The 22,165-nt window shown below is 36.9% G+C and overlaps 1 protein-coding gene across 1 annotated transcript; it reads left to right on the forward strand.

Moving 5' to 3' along the window:
* Positions 1-715: 715 nt before the first annotated feature.
* On the forward strand, positions 716-20,963 carry LOC113105289 (uncharacterized). The gene is made up of 7 exons (XM_026266342.1): positions 716-915; positions 1,007-1,136; positions 9,734-9,802; positions 15,494-15,549; positions 15,642-15,771; positions 19,170-19,238; positions 20,444-20,963. Exons 1-7 carry the CDS (start codon positions 837-839, stop codon positions 20,559-20,561), a joined length of 651 nt encoding a protein of 216 aa, XP_026122127.1. The 5' UTR covers positions 716-836; the 3' UTR covers positions 20,562-20,963.
* Positions 20,964-22,165: the final 1,202 nt, after the last annotated feature.

A 22,165-nucleotide genomic window follows, 5' to 3' on the forward strand; every position in this document is an offset into this window, starting at 1 on the left:
GGTTGGTCCTCCACTCTGGATGCCAGTCTTGAATGCCTCGGGACTGTCTTGGTGGTTCTAGGCATGGCCAATATAACTGGTCAAGATTCTGAAACAGCTGCTATGAGAGGACAGGATTCTGAAAAGGCGGCCATGATGGGACGAGAATCTGTAATGGTGGCCATAACAGGACAAGGCTCTGGAACTGTGGCCATGATGGGATGATACTCTGAGATAGCAGCCATCTTAGGAAGAGACTCTGAGCTGGTGGCCATCTTGGGAAAAAACTATATGATGGCAGCCATCTTGTAAAAAGTTTCTGGGTTGGTAGTCATTTGGGAAGGGATCCTACTCCTCCCACAGTGAAGGGAGAACCATGTAACAAAAGAGCATAGTCCTTAAAGTCTCGCAAAGAACATTTGAACTCCCCTCCAGGAAACCATGACTTCACAGACTCAACGAGTACAAAACTAAAAGTGTTTCATCAAGTAGCACTTGGTAAGACAACTCACAGAACTGGTGCATACACTCCTCAATAGATAAGACTCCTTGCCGAAAAGATGTAGTGGCTGGTCAACTGGGTTCATGGTTGGCCTGGATAGTTCAAAAAGCTGCTGGATCCAGGTATGCCAGGCGATTTTGTAATGAAGGGTGTGTGTGTGTGTGTGTGTGTGTGTAAAAGGCTAGAGTCTCATAACAAGTTCCTAGGCAGAGGGTTATGGGAAATGGAGTCTGGGACAAGTGGCGAAGGTATGGGTTGGAGTGCCCTCTACTGGAGTTCATGGGCATTCCAGCTAGAGATAGTGACAGCTGGACTAAAACTCAGTGAATTTCTAATCTAAAATGATTTTGACCAAATGTCGATGGGATTTTTAAACAGGTCTGACAAAAGAAAGACTACAGTCCATTCAGGTGCACTTCTGTCCACAACAGAGGGTAAGCAGACTAAGAATCATTCATCAAATTTTCTGACATTTTTTATTAATCTTTTATGTTAATCTTACAGCAACTCTCTCTGTCACGGCAGGTACACCCATTCGTTTAAATCTACACTGTGTGTGCCTTCAAACCCATTCAGAGCCACCAATTCCTGCTGAAAAAATACTCTCATTGAGCTTGATTCCTGCGGGACCACACTGCAAAAATGAGCAGATTATGTGAGTGTGAAACTTAGCAAAGCTACAGTTCAAAATCAGACACGTAGCCTACCACTACTGTGCACTACCACTCAAAATGTTCTCCTGTTTTTTACTGCTTCGTCAAAAGAGACACCACCCTCTGACAAGATTCCGCAATGCTTTTCTCTTAGTAATCATCATCCCAGGTTAATTATAGTTAAGTAAAATAAAAATTAAAATGTGAAATAATTAACCTTAAACTTCAACAAACTTTTTAATTTTCAGCTAGATGCCAAGGCAACATTTGCCATTTTAATTTTCTTAATAAAAATAAAAATGTATAATAAAAAATAAATTGTAAAAAAAAGACATAATAAGGCCAAATATTTGGAATAATTTAAATTTATTATTTTAAAATAAAGTCACTAATGCTCACCAAGGCAGAATTTTTATTTGAATTATAAATGCCTTTACTATCACTGTTGATCTATTTATTGCATCCTTGCTTAATAAAATTATACATTTAATTGTTGTTTTTTCCTGTGAAACCAATACATGACTGATATGGTGCTTCACTAGACATTATGCTGCTTGCTCGATACATTGCTTCAAAGCTTCAGGGCCTCTACTGATACCCATACTTGCGGTCTTTGCACTTAACCACGTGTCTAATAACAGGATGTATATTCTGTATTTGGCCCAAGTGTTGACCGCAAGTCAGTGTGGTAACCTTTTATCTTTTTTTTTTTTTGGTTAACCAATGGGACACACATCTTCAGTTTTATTTAATCATTTAGCAAATTTAATACTTCACAGTATACAATAAATGTATACATTTCTGTTCAGTTGGCCCATATGAATAATACTTTAGTTAATAAATAAAATTAAAAGCAGATGCAAACATTTAACAAAATACACATGTGCGTCTTTGTACCAATAAAATGTGCAATGGTTTACATTTTACAGAAGTTATATAATTAAATTTATTGCAAAGTTTTCTTCAACAAGTAGCCTAGAGACCGTTACCTCAGTGTGGACTAACAGTCTTCACTCACTTGAGCCACCAGTTTTGCTTTTTTTATTGGTCTTTATATCATAACTTGGGTTTCACAAGTATATTTCTTGTCTCTCTAGTAGGGCTGTGAATCTTTGGCAAGGCAGCGATTCAATTCGATTACGATTCATAGGTTTTCGATTCGATTCAAGAACGATTTTTGCAAATTTAGAACGATTCAATTCGATTCGATTCACAATTAAATTCGATTCGATTCGATTATAACGATTCGATTCTGCATTCTTTAAGTGCATTCACAGGATTATTTAAATGCTTCTACTAAATTCTTTAAATGCTTAGTCAGGGGGCAAATTACAGTAGCATTTATGGTTAGAGAACCATAGGTTAGAAAAAAAAACAAAAAAAAAAACTTTTGTCCATTGTTAAATGCTAGTTTAATGATGCGACATGGCATATGTAAAAATGTATGTAAGTTTTTAAAAAAGAGCTTAAAGAGTATTATGTATAAGCTAACATTTTGTCACACCAGGGGCATAGCCATAATTTCAGAAGTGACAGAAATGTCAAATACAATCATTTTATGTATGTAGCCTATATAATAATAATAATAATAATAATAATTATTATTATTATTTTTTTATTATTTTTTTTTTACAAGGAATTATCTTCTTTTTTAATTAGCTGTAATAAATCAAATACACTGCTGGACAATAATCAATCATTTGTAATCGATATTTTTTTCCTAATGGCAATTTTATGATTGTTTTATATACTAGGCTACATTTAATTAGCAATTATTTAAATTTTCTGCACAGAATAAGGTAGAAAATATACTTTATAGTTTCTGTACTGTAATAAATGTCAATTAGCACTGCATCATTCATAAATTGTATGTGTTTTTTTTGTTTGTTTGTTTTTTTGTTTTTTCATCAGTTCATTCTGCTTTTATTCAGTTTAGCTGCAGATATAGCCTCCCAGCCGGCATTTCAACGTTGATTCAACGTTGAAACAACGTCAGGTACCATGGTTGAATCAACGTTGAAAAACCTTTCGATTTTGCAAATTGGATCAACGTTGAAATCACGACGTTGATTCACCGTTGAAATCGTGACGTTGATGTATGGTTGAAATCACAACGCTGATTCACTGTTGAAATCCCGACGTTGAATCAACGTTGAAAAACCTTTCGATTTTGCAAATTGGATCAACATTGAAATCACGACGTTGATTCACCGTTGAAATCGTGACGTTGATGTATGGTTGAAATCACAACGCTGATTCACTGTTGAAATCCCGACGTTGAATCAACGTTGAATAACCTTTCGATTTTGCAAATTGGATCAACGTTGAAATCACGACGCTGTTTCACCGTTTTACCTGCATTATGGGTGAATTAGGGTCGTGCTGCAGCCCTGGGATGAAAGCTGAATGAGGTGTTGATTTTGAAAAGTTAATCCGCGTTGATAACACGACGTTGTTTCCCCGTCGTACCTTGCACCATGTATAAATACACCTAGGATCCTAGTTGGCATTTAGATCAACAAGGTACATGCAAGGCTAAAAGTCTAATGACTGGCAGCAATGGCTTTACAAACAACTTCAATAAACTACCACATGCTCAAAATTGTCAAACAGCAGTTAAATTTTGGAAACATACTGTATAAAACAGATGAAAATAATCCCACACTTTATTATGCAGAGTATGCATGGAGGTAATGCTAAAAACAGGTAGTAGAACAATCCAAATACAATAATATTTAAAGGTTTTTGTGAAATAATTTGGCACATAAATGCATATTTTTTTGCAGCACTTACAAGACAAACCCTTGTACCTTTATGACTGAAACCAGTGGATCTTTTATTTTGGTGGAAACCTACAGTTTCTGTCAAAAACATGTTTTAGTAATGTGTCTCATTACAAGAGTTGTGTACATTTGTGCAGTGAAAATGTGTTGAACAGTTCGAGAAGGGAACCTTCCACCAGTTGATTTCTAATGGGAACCCCCCCGGACTGTGTCTTCTTTACCGTGGGGAATGCAGAATGAGATTTCTACCGCAGGGCACTCTAAAATGTTAGAACCAGCAGCCTTAGTGTATACAGTGTGGTTGTGCTTCGGGTGATCCTTGAAAGTGTCCCAGCGCTCGGTCCTTTCTGACGCCGTCCCCTCCACTCTCTCCCACTTGTGCACTTTCTGTACCGTCCTGTATAAACATTTACATTTAATCATTTAACAGACGCTTTTATCCAAAGCGACTTACAAATGAGAACAATAGAAGCAGTCAGGTGTACAAGCGAACAACAACAGTATACAAGTGCTATGACAAGTCTCAGTTAGTCTAGTTCAGAACGCATAGCCAGGTTTTTTTTTTTTTTTTCAATATGAAAGACAAGAAAAGAAGGAAAAGTGCTAGCATTAGTTGGTTAAGTTCTGGTGAAAAAGATGAGTCTTAAGATGTTTCTTGAAAATGAGTAAAGACTCAGCAGTTCGGATTGAGATTGGGAGGTGATTCCACGAGCTGGCCACAGTCCAGGAGAAGGACCGTGAGAGTGATTGTGAACTTCTTTGGGATGGCACCACAAGGAGTCGTTCACTTGCAGAGCGCAAACTTCTGGAGGGAACATAAGATTTAACCAGTTTGTTTAGATATGTTCACAATGTTTGACAATAACTTTGATATTGTGAAATATATTTAACTGAAAACTGAATGCAAAATAAATCACACAATATTTTCACTTTACAGTTCAGTAACAGTGAGGTTGGAAACAAAGTGGACAACACTATTCATTAAACACTTAATGTATTCAGATGAAAATGTACAATATTAACAAATTATTCACAAGCAGTGTTTTCAGAGCCCCCAGTTACACTGTTTTAAACAGAACACTAACATTACAGTGTAGTAAAACAAGTCAAATCAAATTCAGTACATTTTTATTAAACTAAGCACAATCAAAACCTATCACAAAAGGTCAAAGCATCTCTAGCAGAAGTGACAGTGCAATGTAGCAGATGAACAATTTCTTACCAATGTTTAAAGAACAAGCTGGATCCTCGATGACTCTACAAGGGGAAAGAAGAAAGAGTTTACTGAAAAGTTCTTAAAAAGCAGGATTTCATATTATACCATTTCTTTAAACCATTGATCTCAAACTCAATTCCTGGAGGGCCACAGCTCTGCACAGTTTGCTCCAACCATAATCAAACACACCTGATTCAGCTAATCAAGGTCTTCAGGATTACTAGAAACTTCCAAGCAGGTGTGATTTGGAGCTGGTTGGAGCTAAACTCTGCAGAGCTGTGGCCCTCCAGGAATTGAGTTTGAGACCACTGCTTTAAACCATTGATTCTCAAACTTTTTATAAGTACCACTTCAGAAAATATTTGTTATTAAATATTAAGTTGCACCATAATGACCAACATTACATTTCAGCAGTGTAGTAGGCCAAACTATTCGGCTACAGCTCTACAGTTAAAAAATGAGGCAGTTTTATTCTAATAAGAAAATTAATTGTCAGACACTTTACCATGGTAAATACAGTTTGAACATTAACACTACAACTGTGCTTACATACACAGGTAAATGAAAAAAAAAAAGTTTAAATTAAAATTTAATTTTAAATGTAATTATGTAACAAAAGTTACAAAACTGTACTGTACTTTAACTCTAACATACTTAAATGTGCAAAAAAAAAAAACTTACTCAAAGATTAAGTTAAAATGTATTAACATTAATTAGTTTAATTTAATGATTCACCTGCATAACAACTAGAGGGGGCCTGACACTTTGAGAACCATGGCTTTAAACAATCCTTTTTTTTTTTCTTTTTTCATTTTCATTAATTCATTAAAATTATATTATTTAAATACCGACATTTGCACTTATATGTTGCAGAAAACACTTTGAAACTATTATAAGAATACAAACATATATAACACACCTAATGCATGGGATTCATATCAGGAAAATATGGGAAAATCTCTAAAAGACAGACATTAACACATAACTCACCAGTAACACATTAGGTGAGCATCTAACTTGATCAGCTGTGATAAAGCAATGCAAAAATAGACACACGGGTATTTATTTATCTGCAGGTTACATGTCCTTTTAACTACCCATTTGTAAACTCTGGTAATACTTTACTATTTTCAAAAGATAATAAAGATAAAGTTAGCGATTTTCTTACCTCATTTTGACAGGATGTTTTCAGGACCTCGCAGAACACCTGACCTTTCTTGTGTTCACAGTTTTTGTTCTCCATTGACAGGTCACGACTCAAATTCGCTCAAAATAAATAAAAAATGTACAGGCAAATATGAAATAATTCGGGACCGACCGAGCAGTCAGATATAACGAGCAGCAGCTCACAGTTAGCCGCCTCAGTCACTCACAGAAAGACGACAACAACGGTCATATTTTTAAATGTAGAAAAGCGCGAACCGATTCATTGTCCAGTTTCCTGAATGACAGCCAGATTAACCAATCATGATAGAAGTAATAAAATAAAACTACCAATGGGAGTTGTTTCAGTGTGATAAAGCAGCGAAATGTATAGTTTTATTGTTGTTAATGATGATAATATTTAACATATACCTTTAGATTTTAGAATAGGTATCATGACTAAAATATTTTTAAATGCTATTAAAATAATAATTAATTTAAATAATTTAATATAAATAATTTAAAAGCTTGTTAACCTTTTTCTACCATTTAGCATTAAACATTTTTAACATTGTTTCATTAAAAAAACTGACCTTATTTCAACCATATTTCAATGTTGAAAGTTGGTCATGTGCTGGAAGTTTTTCAACAGTTCATCTTTAAACGTTGAATCAACGTTGTTTCAACGTTGAAACCACAACTGACCTTATTTCAACCATATTTCAACATTGAAAGTTGGTCATGTGCTGGATGTTTTTCAACCATTCAGCTTTAAACGTTGAATCAACGTTGTTTCAACGTTGAAACCACAACTGACCTTATTTCAACCATATTTCAACGTTGAAGGTCGGTCATGTGCCGGCTGGGCTGGCACGTCTATGAGAGCGAGATCGCTTCTCTTTCAGTGTGAAAACGTCTTCATCTCTATTTAACTTTTCCTCTCCCTCAGCGAATGATTCTGAGAGAAAATGCGCCAGATGTCTGTTTGCTAATGAAACAAACGCTACTTTCATGCATCTGATTATCAGATAAATCTTGCACTCTTATTTCAAGGTCGTTGTTAATGCTGTGGTTAATTTTAAAAGTTTCCTTCGTATATTCGGTTCATCCGCATGGTTTAAAAACATTTATCATTCAATGGATCTGTGCGTATGATTTAGACACTTACATTTCTGCTCCGCCCATGCAATAAATACAGCTGTCGAAGGCTCAGGCACTGGCCACGAGTCCTATAGATCACACGTCAGCTGCGTCAGAGACGAACGGAGCGCGAGTTCAATCCTGTCACAGTCTCATCAGGCGGTAAACAGTGGAGCGTGTGAAGGACAGATAAGAGGCACGATTCACGAACACTCTTCAAGGTCTCCATTAATTCGTGCGTGTAGTAATTTAATGTGTATACATTTTGAAAGCATTGAATCACTATATAAATCGCTCTGGGCTCTGGGCTAATCACCTGCCTTTTGGGGTTGTGTGTGTGTGTGTGTGTGTTTGGATGGTTTGACAGCTCACCGCGTCTGCCTGTTTGATTTGAGTTTTTCCCCGCCCTCCTTGTTTCTCCGTTGTTAACCTTAATTGTTCGCCACCTGATCTCTATGTTCTTCTAATTTCTTCTCTTTATAATTCCCTGTGTTTCTCTGTCCGTTGTCAGACTGTTGTTACTCGTACCAATAACTCGAGCTGGTCTGTGTACTCACCTTGTCATGTCATGTCATGTCATGTCATGTCATGTCATGTCATGTCATGTCATGTCATGTCATGTCATGTCATGTCATGTCTTGTCTTGTCTTGTCTTGTCTTCAGGCTTCAGTGTCTTTTGCTGTTTTGCTCTGCCTTCTGTTCTCACGAATGCAGTACTCCTAGAAGATTCCAGCTCCCATTCCTCCGGTCTCGGCTGTTGAACGAGCTAAACTCTGGAACGATACTCATCTGCCTTGTCTCATCTACTTTCAATAAAGCTCAGTGTAACCTGCAACTGAATCCAGCCCGTTTCTCCTGACAGAACAGTCTGACCAATTATGGATTCAGTGGGATCTGATCCACTTCGCTTGGCTCTCGTACAGCAGGGAGTTTTGTTTGGTCAGCTTGCCATCCAGCTCAACACCATCGCGCAGGATGTGGACGCTCTAAGTGCCCGAGTCTCCGAACTCCTCACACGGGTGGATAGCCTTCAGCGAGAGGCGACGAGCCGGGGGCCCGTTCTTCACACCGGTATGTCCCACTATTCCGAACCCCATGCCAACAATCCGCCGGTTTACAATGGTGATCCTAATGTCTGTCAAGCCCATAGAAAATGTTCCTGTCAGTCGTGTGTCAAGTCCCCCGTGGTCACTTGTTTAGTTTACAGACATTGTCAAGTCCCCAAAGATCACTCCTGTCATCTCCTGTCATGTCCACAGATGTTGTCAAGTCCCCAGAGATTACTCCTGTCATGTTCCTGCCTGTCCTGTCAGACCTACAGAGGTCATTCCTGCCAGTTGGGTCATGGCCTTAAACGGTGTTCCTGTCTGTCAAGTTATAGTCATGTAAAATGTTCCTGTCTGTCCGGTTATGTCCTCTGAGATCATCTTTGCCAGTTGGGTCATGGCCATGGAGATGTGTTCCTGTTTTTCTTGTCAAGCCCACGGAGGTTGTTCCTGCTAGAAGTTGCGACCACTGAGATCATACCAGACCAGCTATCTGCTGCTTCTGACGAGTCCCTCGGAGGATGCTCCTACTAGTTGTCAGCCATCTGAAGAGGCTATCCTGTCTGCTTAGTCCTGTCCTTGAAGATTGTTTCTGTTTGTCTTGTCAAGCCCATCGAGGTAGGCCCCTTCCTGGAGCGTCGGGTGATGCTCCTGGGAGGAAGGGTACTGTCGGGGCTTGGGGCTAATCACCTGCCTTTTGGTGTTGTGAATGTGTTTGTGTGTGTGTGTTTGGATGGTTTGACAGCTCACCGCGTCTGTCTGTTTGATTTGAGTTTTTCCCCGCCCTCCTTGTTTCTCTGTTGTTAACCTTAATTGTTCACCACCTGATCTCCATGTTCTTCTAATTTCTTCCCTTTATAATTGCCTGTGTTTCTCTGTCCATTGTCAGACTGTTGTTACTCGTACCAAGAGCTCGAGCTGGTCTGTGTACTCACCACAGTGTGACAGAAACATAGGAGTTAAGAGGTAGTTCAGCCTTGAATATTAAACTTTGATTGTATGTTACACAGTAAGAATAAAAACTACAAGTATATATTATACACAAATGAAGATAAAACAAAACACATGCTCGTCCATAATGACAGTTTAAATGGTAACATCAAATTATTTAAAAAGGATGCAGAAGTATCACAAAATGTCATTTTTGTCATGCCGTAGAATCCATGTGTTCTGGGGATATACAATTTACACAAATAAATTAAATAAGTTAAATGACAGAATGTTAATTTTGGGTGAACACTTCGACTTTGACTTTGATTTGTTTCTTACAGTGCTACAATGAAGGAAGGATGGCTGTGTCTCAATCCAACTGACGACTGGGTGATTTCTCTCGAGAAAGAGTAAGTTCTTGTATGTGATGATTGATTATCTGTCTTAAGTGAATTCCAATGATGTTAATGAATACTTTTATTTATATTTATTTATTTATTTGACAAGGACAGTTCTCATTACTTAACATAAATAAACATTTAAATGAGACTGAGTAGTGACCCATTTCTTAGAAGGACAAAGTTGCATTCCTTTGAAGCCATAACCGAGACAGTGGATTGACTAAAAGAACTTCTGCAAATAAGGACAATACAATACCCTCTAGACATCCCCCTTGTATTCTGAGTGTTACTTTCTTGATTTTGAGATTTGCATATTTTGATTACATCTGTCCAAGTCAAAAGTCTATGTTTATTTAAAATTAAGCAGCTATAAGAAAGCTCTTAGCTTTCAGGTTTAAACCGTTAAGGGTTATTAATAATGACTTTCAGTTGACTTTATAGTTGTTTTCTTGGCTTGTAACCAGAAAGTCTGAGAATATGTGCATAAAATGAGAGCTACATTTTGCATTCATATGCATCATGGCTTGTTTAATGAAAGGGAGCATGACAAAGAATTGGGCATTAAAGAGCCAGGCTTTATTCCCATAGAATGTAGTCAGGACAGACAGGATCAAACACCAAAATACAATAACAGACAAAAGAGTAATCCCCAAGAGAGGCAAAGGGAAGGGCAGGCAGCAATCAATCAAAACAGAGAGTTCAGGAAAGATCTCCCTGGTCGTTGCAGGGCAAACAGTAATTACGATACCGACCCTTTTGTCCAGGACTCTAAGAGAGATCAGAAACAAACCCCTTGGTCATTACAGGATAAACCAAGAGTTGAGTCACAGAATTCAGAATCAACCTCCTTTTTTGTAGCAGGACAGACTGAGAGTTCAAAAATGGAAAGGCAGTGAGTTCACAGATGGCCTCCATAAACAGGGCAGGACAGGCAGAGAGTTCACAGGCAGCCTTTCTGGTCATGACAGGGGCAAACAGAGAGTTTGTAAGTGTGTGCCCATGCCTTGAGATGAGCCGAAGCGGACATCACCGCCACCTCTGAAGGTTCTGCAGCAGATGCCACCACCTCTGGGGTGGTTATGCAGTGGAATTGGCCACTTTGGGAGAAACAAAAGTGGATTAATGGACTTGAGTGGATGCTGGATCAGACTTATACGCTGGAGAGAGCTCTGGAGCAGATTTGCTGAACTAAGGCGGTTTCTGGATCAAACTCATAGACTGAAGTGGACACATGGAAGTGGACACGTCTGGTCTTGTTGGGATATATAGTTGAGTATCATTGGCATAAAAGTGGAAACTAATCCCATATTTATTATATATATTACCAAGGGGCAACATGTATAAAGAAAATAGCAGAGGACCTAGGACAGATCCTTGTGGCACTCCATATTTTACTGGTGATAAATGAGATGACTCCCCATTTAAATAAACAAAGTTGTAGCGATCAGAGAGGTAAGACCTAAACAATCTTAGAGCCTGTCCTTAAATAGCTGTATAGTTTTGTAATCGATCTATTATAATGTCATGAGCTATGGTGTCAAACGCAGTGCTAAGATCAAGTAAAACTAGCAATGAGATGCACCCTTGATCTGAAGCAAGAAGCAAGTCATATTGACTAGTGGTGCACGATAAATATCGGCTGATGATTAATGCGATCTCGTCAGTAAAGACAGTTATCTAATCAGCGGTAAATTCCATCAGGTGCATGATTTCACATAGAGCAGCTGTTACTACACAGAGCTGTTGTTAATTGACAAGCTGCGCAAATAAATGTTCATTATCAGCTTGGATTTGCAGTATTTTTACCAAGTACAGTTTCTGTGCTATGGTGGGACCTGAAACCTGACTGAAATTCTTGATAGATATTTTTTTGCAGGAATGGAGCACAATTGAGCAGACACAACTTTTTTTTACATGAATGGAAGATTTGAAATAGGTCTGTAATTTGTCAGTTCACTAGGATCTATTTGTGGTTTCTTAAAAAGAAAATTAATAACTAGGGTTGGATATCGATTGTTTCTTTGTTTTGTTTTTTTTACAATACTGGTGCCCTATTAATATTTTTAAAATTGTACACATGCCTAAACAGTGCCTGAACCGATACTTAAAAAATAATAAATAAATAAAAATAATAATAATAAATAAATAAATAAAAACACAAAAACCGATGGATAACATTAAAGAACATTACAAATATTTAAAATAAATCCATAGCATTCACACGCTCCTTGGATGCTCTCATTTCCCAAGGTATGCTTCCCTTACTCTAAGGCTAATTTATGTATTTCATGATCTGAGTCATTATTTAATACAGAACCACACATAATGTTTCTACTGTATCTCTGTCAATCACTAAATATTTAGTTCAAATGAGTCCTGTCTGTCACTGTCTTTAATCAGTTCTTTGAATGACTGTATGGTCATTCTTTATAAAGTAGCAACAAAATACAACAACAAAGTATCGCTGGAGGAAACCGCTGTAGTGTGATGAGCGCCGAACGGAGTGAAAACTTTACAGTAGATGGGAAACCGATTGCTCTTTTGTAACCTTTTGTAAACTGTATTTATGACAAAGAACTGCACAGATACAGATATTTTTACAATCTATCGATAAACACAAACTGTGTCCTCTGTTTCTGTTTGAGTCGGCGCTGCTCCACCGCAGTCTGCGGATTGAAGAGCGTGCTGAAAGACGGTGTGCGTGATTTCACAAAGTACAACATCCTTGTTGATCCTGGAACAACATTCAAATCAGATGCAAGTTAGATGCAGTGATAAGTTTATTTAGCTCTTCCTGTCCTATATAGTTGTATAGCAGTGCATTTTATCTTTGGATGCGGTGAATGAAGCTGAAGTATTAGACACTGTAGAATCTATTGTATTTCTAATGTTATCTATTTTATCAGTGGAGAAATTCATAAAGTCATTACTATTAAACTGTGAGGGAATATTTAGATCAGGTGGCATCTGGTCATTTGTTAATCTAGCCACTGTGCTATATAAGACCTTGGATTGTTTTGGTTATTTTCAATGAGTTTGTGGATATGCTCGGTTCTGGCAGTTTTTAAAGCCTGTCTATAGCTGGACATACTGATTTTCCACACAGTTCTAAAAACTTACAAGTCAGTTCTTCTCCATTTATGCTCAAAACTACAAGTTTCTTTCTTGAGAGAGTGGGTATTACTGTTGTACCATAGCACAGTATGTTTTTCTCTAGCCTTTTTCAATTTGATGGGAGCAACAGCTTCTAATCGATTAGAGAAGATAGTGCCCATGTTGCTAGTCAGTTCGTCTAGTTCATTTGTATTAATGGGAACACAGAGCAGTTGAGCTCAATCAGGCAGGTTATTTGTGAATCTATAATTCTAGCGTATGATTAAAATGTGGGTCCTGTGACAATTTGCTTGACTCCAAAAGAGTTGATTAGGTCAGTAAATGCAAGTCCTAATGCATAATTTGTATTATCAACATGAATGTTAAAATCTCTGTCAATTAGCGCTTTATCAACATTAACCAATAGGTCTGTGAGGAAATCTGCAAATTCTTTTAGGAATTCTGTATACATCCCTGCTGGTCCATACAAAGTAGCCAGTGCAAGAGATACATTAGATTTATTTTGCATATCTGACAGTGTAACATTAAGCAGAAGTGTTTCGAATGAGTTAAACCTGTATCCTGTTTAGGTATGTCCCGATCCGATCCACGACATCGGTATTGTTCAGATTCTGGCCCAGAACGCTAGATCGGAGATTGGAGGGGAGAAAAAAATATGATCTGATACCTATCCAACACAAACTATGGGAAAATCTAGCTTAAACCATCACCTAAATGCTTGAATATAATAATTTCCCATGTTCATGTAACATCCATGTTCAGCACGCAGCCTGTCACGTGATAACAGTAGTAGCCAATTATAGTCGCATGAGTATGAGAGTCAGCTATAACTTACAGAATAGCCATGTCAGCGGTGTGGAAGTATTTTAACATTAAAGAGGAAAAATCTCCCAATGGTCGAATGTAAAATTTGCAACGCAAATGTTTCGAGGGGTGGCAGTGCTGTCAGTGGCATGCGGGGGGCGGTTTTTTTTTTCTGAGCACACTAGTGGGCATGAAAATGAAAAACTCTTCAAAAATGTCTTTCTTGTGCTGCTCACAAAAGAACATATTTTGAAGAAGCTGATAATCATACAGTTGCTGGTCTACATTGACTTTGATAGTAGGGACAAATACTATGGGAACCTCTGTGAACCAGCAACTGTTTGGTTTTCCACCTTCTTCAAAACAGTGAACAAGAAGAAAACTCATTCAGGTTTAAAACTATTTTTTTGTGGGTACATGAAGATATAAAAAACAGAACACTTACCTATTCTCCCACTTTGGCCTAAATATTCGTCATTTTTTATATTTTGTTACCTTAATGTAACAAGCTTTATCTTTATTATAGGGATATTAGTTTGGCTATAATGCTCAGACAGCTTGCAAAATAGAAAAACCAACATGACAAACAATCATGATAAAATCATGATATTTCTACAAAAAAAAATTTTGGTAATTTTGTCATTTTTGCTATACACCCTACCCACCCCCCCAACCATGCTGTTTAAATTGTTATAACTTTAAACCTGTTGGTACCTTTAAGTACTGAAGTACATTTATTTTTAGTGTTTGAATAAAGGGTGGATTGTTGTGGACTATAAATTGGATAAGTTTTTGTTCTCCATTTGAGTGAGATGTTTTTAGGTGGCTAACTGAGCAATGCTTCCATTTATTTTATAATTATTATTAGTATTAGTTCAAGAATCAAATAAAAAATATCGGATTGATATCGGAATTGGTAAATAGCCAAAGTAGCGGCATCTGTATTGGTATCGAAAGTGAAAAAATGGTACCAATTATTAACAAAGAGCAGTTTCTGTTCTTTACACCATGGCAATAACCATTCATTTAAAGCAAAAAGTCTACTGAACCTTTCATGTCCTGATGACTTGTAAAATGTCATCAGTCATCACCCAAGTACTGTTCCAATTCAAAGTTCACATCTAGCCAAGTACAGTTGAAAATTCAATACATTTCGCACCAAACAGTGGGTGTTAATGGTGATGGAGCAAACCTGCATAATTTTCTAAGTATTACTGTTTTTGTGTCATGAAATGCAGTTCAAAGAGTATTTCAGGTGAGAATGTATTTGGTTAAAACTCAAATCTGCCTTTTTTTATTTTGTTCATTTATTTATTTTTAAGATAGCCTAGTGTCCATCTGAAAATTTGCTTCACTGATAAACCACATATGTTTTATATAATTTTTTAATTAAAACTAAATGGGTTGTTTTATATTTTGAAGAAAACGTATAAAAACCATTACGCCTATGGGATGTCCCCACTTTTCACAAAAACAAACGTGTGTGTGTGTGTGTGTGTGTGTGCGCGTGCGTGTGTGTGTGCGCGCGTGTGTGTGTGTGTGTGTGTGTGTGTGTGTGTGCGCGCGCGCACGCAAAGGCTGCAGTCTGATAATGAGTTTATAGGCAGAGGGTTATGGGAAATGGAGTCTGGGATGAGTGGCAATGGTATGGGATGTAGTGCCCTCTAGCGGAGCTCATGGGCACTCCAGCTAGAGATAGTGACAGCTGGACTAAAACTCTGAATTTCTAATAAATCTAATATGATTTTGACTAAATATTGATGTGATTTTTTTTTTAAACAGGGTTTACAAACGAAAGACTACAGTCCTTCCAGAAGCACTTTTGTACACAACAGAGGGTAAGCAGACTAAAAATCATTCACCCCACTTTTTGACATTTTTTTATTAATCTTTCATGCTATTCTTACAGCAACTCTCTCTTTCATGGCAGGTACACCCATTTTTTTAAATCTACTCTGTGAGTGCTCTCAAACCTATTCAGAGCCACCAATTCCTGCTGAAAAAATACTCTCGCTGAGGGTGATACCTGCTGGACCACAGTGCAAAAATGAGCAGATCATGTGAGTGTTAAACCTAGCAAAGCTACAGTTCAGAATCACACACATCTCCTAATGTGCACTTCAACTCAAAATGTTCTCTCTCTCTCTTTATTTTTTATTTTTTTTTTTTACTGCTTCTTCAAAAAAAGTTGCCACACTCTGGCCAGATTCTACTATGCTCTTCTCTTAGAAATTATCATCCAAGGTTTATTATACAGTGAACAAAATAAAATAATTCATCACTTTTGCCCCCATTTTTCATGAGCTGAACTCAAAGATCTAATATTTTTTCTATGTACACAAAAGGCCTATTTCTCTCAAATATTGTTCACAAATCTATCTAAATATGTGTTAGTGAGCACTTTTCCTTTGCAGAGATAATCCATCCATCTCACAGGTGTGGCATATCAATTGAATGCACAGAGATACCGTGACGAGATCCTGAGGCCCATTGTTGTGCAATTCATCCATCACCTCATGTTGCAGCATGATAATGTACTGCCCCATGTTGCAAGGATCTGTACACAATTCCTGGAAGCTGTTCTTGCATTGCCAGCAAACTCACTGGACATATCACCCATGGAGCATGTTTGGGATGCTCTGGATCACCATATACGACAGCACAGTACTGTCGCAAGGGCTGTGCCAAGTGTGCGATTGCACAAGGCCTCACGCCTCTAGAGGAGCTTGCTCCTGGCATGCATATTATGTAATTTATGTCAAAGTAATTTAAAAACTTTGAAAATGATAGAAACATTGATTTAAAATTAATTTGAAACAGTTAAAAATAGAAAATGATTTTACATAAAACTGAATACAGTGAATACATAAAATAGTGCTCATTTGATAAATGCAAAGCTAAACAGATAAGTTTGAGTCTAGATTTAAATGTGACTAGTGTTTTAGCACATCTGATCACTTCATGAAGTTGATTCCAACTGTGGGCGGCATAGTAACTAAAGGCGGACTCCCCTTGTTTTTATGTGAACCCTTGGTATTTCTAACTGACTCGATCCTAATGATCTGAGTGCTCTGTTAGCTTCATATTCATTAAGCAATGTATTTTGGACCTAGGTCATTGAGTGATTTATAAACGAGTACTTTAAAGTCAATCCTAAATGTAACTGGAAGCCAGTGTAAGGACCTGAGGACTGGTGTGATATGCTCATATTTTCTGGTTCTAGTCAGAATCCTGGCAGCAGCGTTCTGGATGAGCTGCAGCTGTCTAATGGTCTTTTTGGGAAGGCTGGTGAGGAGCCCATTACAATAGTCCACCCTGCTGGTGATAAAGGCATGAACAAGTTTCTCCAAGTCTTGACTGGAAACAAAATATCTAATTTTTGCAATGTTTTTTAAATGATAGTATGCTGATTTAGTTGCTGCTTTGACATGACTACTGAAACTAAGGTCTATCTCCAGAGTCACGCCAAGATTCCTGACTTGATTTTTAGTTGTTTGACCCCTAGTCAAGGTATGCATTCACCATGAAAACTTCATGTATTTTTCCAAATGCAATGACTTCAGTTTTTTCCTTGTTTAACTGAAGAAAGTTCTGGCACATCCAACTATTAATTTTATCAATGCATTGGCAGAGGGACTCAATGGGGCTGTAGTCATTTGGAGATAAGGCTAGGTAAATCTGGGATCATCAGCATAGCTGTGATAGGCAATTTGGTTCTTTCTCATTAGTTGACTTAGTGGGAGCATATACAGGCTAAACAAGAGTGGTGCAAGAATTGACCCTTGTGGGACTCCGCATGTCATGGACGTCCACTTAGACTTATGCTCTCCTAGACTCACATAATAGCCTCTCCCTTCTAATTATTTAATCACCTGAACCATCTGAGTACCATCCCGGAAAGTCTCTCTAGTAGTATGTTATGATCGACAGTGTAAAACACAGCACTGAGATCTAGCAATTCCACCACTGATATTTTGCCAGAGACAGAATTTAAGCGAATATCATTTATTATCTTAATGAGTGCTGTCTCTGTGCTGTGATACTGTCGGAAACCAGATTGAAAATTGTCCAGGTATCCATTTGAGTTTAAGTATTTGTTCAGCTGATTTAAAAACTACCTTTTATACAATTTTGCCTATAAAAGGAAGATTTGATATTGGTCTGAAATTGCTCAAAATGGTGTTATTAAGATTGCTCTTTTTCAGGAGGGGCTTAACAACTGCAGTTTTCAGGGAGTTTGGAAATGTCCTAGAAAGAAGTGAGGCCCCACGTTCTAAATCATAATCAAACAATCACCAAAATAAAGTGTGCATAATAAAATAAAAAACACCACATCAAAGGGGAAAAAGGAAAAACAATCACAAATACACACATGGTACACACAACACAAAATAAGATAGACTATAATTTCTACATATGATACTTACGATGTGAAAAAAGCAGAGCACTAATTCTGAGTATGGGTTACCATATCACAATCACATCACATAAAAACTGAAAATGTTAAAAGTATATATGATAATTATAATTATAAACACACGCAAAACACTTAAGAAAGAAAAACGTTACATGCACTGGCCATATACAGGTGCATCTCAATAAATGATATGTCGTGGAATTAAAAAAATTAAGTTAATTTATTTCAGTAATTCAACTCAAATTGTGAAATTTGTGCACACAGAATTAAATTTTTTATTTCACAATTTGAGTTGAATTACTGAAATAAATGACCTTTTCCAAGACATTCTAATTTATTAAAATGCACCTGTATGGTGATCAACATCAAGCTATTTAAAAAGAATATAGAAGTATCACAAAATGTCGCTTTTGATGTATAAGATACTACTTGAGATATAAGTACTATTTAAATAAGTAAATTAAAGTCCATGACAGAATGTATATTTTGGGTGAACTGTTCCTTTAATAATGAAGTAATTTTTCAACAGAACTGTGTTTCATTGTTAACCATTGCCACACAATGTGCTAAAAATTACAATCAAGTAGGGCAGCGGCTATTTACACTAAGTGCATATAGTGATAGATTATATTGACACTATTAAAAAAAATAAAAGTGCCAATTATACTTAGAGAAAATTGTGGCAGATATCCAACTCAGTATTGTAGTACATTATAAACCAGTATGCATTATAATGTATAATGAGTGTAAATGAATTTTTTTTAATTAAAATTATTAAATGGATGCCACCTTTTTGGGACAAAAAGGGCAAAAAGGGATTTGAACTCGGGCTGATGGTGTCAAAAGTTTCCGCTTTATGTCTTACTCCCTACATCACTGCTACTGTTGTTTATTAAGCATATTTTGTATTGTTGCCTATAGTCCAGCCACACATGGAGGGTGGAGTTAGTGTAAATATCCTCTGCCAACAAGCCAGGCTATTAGTGTAATTAGTGTAAATAGACGATAATGAAGACTTTGACTCTGACCTGTTTCTTACAGTGCTACAATGGAGGAAGAACAGATGTGTCTCGATCCTACTAAAGACTGGGTGATTTCTCTCATAACAGAGTAAGTTCTTGTCTGTGATAATTGATTGATTGTCTGTCTTAAAATTATTCATTAGCATGATTTGAATTCACTTATTACCTTTTCTTTACTTATTTGACAAGGACCGTGCTCATTCATCTACAGAAACAAAACTCGAAATGAGCCATTAAGACTGATTTTACACAAACAACAAACATGTTCTAGTGCTCACATACAGTAGTTCATTCCTGGCAAGTCATAGCTTCAGTTTAACAGTGAAAAGATGGTTAGTGTTATTTTTTGTCTGCAATGTATAAAGTAGCATTCTTTATAAGCCGTAACAGATAAAGTGGACTGATCAAATGAACTACTGTAAATAGGGCCAGTAATCTCCTATAGCCATTCATCTTGTTTTCTGAGCATTACTTTCTTGCTTTGGAGATTTGTATATCTATATTTATTAAATAATAAGCAGCTATATGAAACTGTTAGGTTTCTGGTTTAAACCATTAAGTGGTGTTTATATCGACATACAGTTGACTTCTCAATTGTTTTGTTGACCTGTAACCAGCAAGACTGAGAAAATGTGCATAAAATAAGGGAAAATCATTGCATTCATATGCGTCATGGCTGGACCAAAATTTCTGGACAAAAAATTATTTAAACTAAATTTGGTCCCACTTTAAATTAAGTTGCCTGATACCTATGTACTTACATACTGTAGTAACTATGTGTACGTAGTATGCAACCACAGTTTACATGCTATGTACTGTACACATCTAGTTATTACGTAAGTATACATGTATTAGGGAAACATATAAAGTATTATATAAATATAAAGGGGGACCCTAAATTCTCCTGAACAAAATAATATAATTTGAAAATATGTGTAACAAAACAGTTGGTGACATCCATGGCATTTTTTTTTCTTCTTCTCCATACGATGTAAGCCAGTGGGGACCTGCAACTTTTGGTTACCCATATTCTTCAAAGTATCTTCTTTAATGTTCAACTGGAAAAGATTTATACAGGCTTGGAATAACTTGAGGATGAGTAAATGATGACAGTAGCCTATTTTCATTTTGGCATTTTGGAAATATGTCCACTGGAATGTACTATGTATGGTTATGTTTCTTTTTTGTGATACATGTGTATTGTTGAGATGCCATGGTCTGTGCTTTTTCCTGCCTGTTGTGTTTCACTTTGCTTTTCCCTGTTTTCACTCCCTCCTCTATCCCTCTTTGCAGGTTAATTAATGAATCCACAAATGTCCAGCCTGTTACCTCTAATTGGATTCAGAAAGAAGTGGTTCGTTCAACAGCTTCCTTCACCAGAGAGACCGGAGAGACATTCTGTGTTATGTAAAACACCACTGTGGAGAAAATTACTTTGATGAAGTTTGTTAAAAGTCAATTGTTAAAATATTTGCTGTAGGGAGGTGAATGTCAGTTTATTGTGTGTACCCCTCTTTTCCCTTTTTTTCCCCCTCAGGGAGAAGTTGTAGTTTACTATTGTTAATTTCTTTTTCTAATAAAAGTTATTTTTCTTAGTCTCTACTTGGGAGTCAACATTCACTTATTATATTTACAGGCACCATTGAAAATGTAAAAGATGGCTCTCTTTAAAAAGATGAAAAGATTTTTAGTTCGTAAACAAACAATAATAATAATACTTAATCGTCTTCTCCGGGTCAGTTTGACCCAGCATAGGAAATTACAAACCGATTCCAAAAAAGTTGGGACACTGTGCAAATTGTGAATAAAAACAGAATGCAATGACATGGAAGTTTCAAATTTCAATATTTTATTCAGAATACAACATAGATGAAATCAAATGTTTAAACTTAGAAAATGTATCATTTTAAGGGAAAAATAAGATGATTTTAAATTTCATGGCATCAACACATCTCAAAAAAGTTGGGACAAGGCCATGTTTACCACTGTGTGACATCCCCTCTTCTTTTTATAACAGTCTGCAAACGTCTGGGGACTGAGGAGACAAGTTGCTCAAGTTTAGGAATAGGAATGTTGTCCCATTCTTGTCTAATACAGGCTTCTAGTTGCTCAACTGTCTTAGGTCTTCTTTGTCACATCTTCCTCTTTATGATGCACCAAATGTTTTCTATGGGTGAAAGATCTGGACTGCAGTCTGGCCATTTCAGTAACCGGATCCTTCTTCTACACAGCCGTGATGTAGTAATTGATGCAGTATGTGGTCTGGGATTGTCATGTTGAAAAATGCAAGGCCTTCCCTGAAAGAGATGAACAGTTTTCCACTTTGTCACAGTCCATTTTAAATGAGCCTTGGTCCTTTTCCGGCCTCTTATTGCTACCTGTCCAAACTTTTTTGGAATGTGTAGCTCTCATGAAACTAAAAATGAGCCAATATTTGGCATGCCATTTTTAACATTTCTCACTTTCAAAGTTTGATATGTTATCTATATTCTATTGTGAATAAAATATAAGTTTATGAGACTTGTTAATTATTCCATTCCTTTTTTTACTCACAATTTGTACAGTGTCCCAACTTTTTTGTAATCAGGGATAATTGAAAACATGATTTGTAAAGATTTTTTTTTTTATATCAGTTAATTAATTTATTTATTTATTATACAAAGTATGACACAATCCAGAAAACACACCAGAGCTGGCGTCTGTCACGCTATGCTGCCGGAACACATGGAGAAGAAACTACACACACCTGGAGTCAAATTAACCAACCACGGGAGACAGAAACTCAGTCACAGGGACAAAAACGCACATAATGAGTCCAGGCCAGGGGTGTGACAGCATCTCTCTGACTATCCCTCACTACCCCTCACTAAAGATGAGTGTGAAAATAGATTTTAATTATGAAATATAATGGTTTATTTTAGAAAAAATAAATAATATACATATATAGAGAGAGAGCTGCACAGGCACAATGCACAGGCTTTCTAGCATTAATATATTAACAATTTAGGACCATTT

The sequence above is a fragment of the Carassius auratus genome, chromosome 7 (assembly GCF_003368295.1).
Source record: "Carassius auratus strain Wakin chromosome 7, ASM336829v1, whole genome shotgun sequence".
NCBI lineage: Eukaryota > Metazoa > Chordata > Actinopteri > Cypriniformes > Cyprinidae > Carassius > Carassius auratus.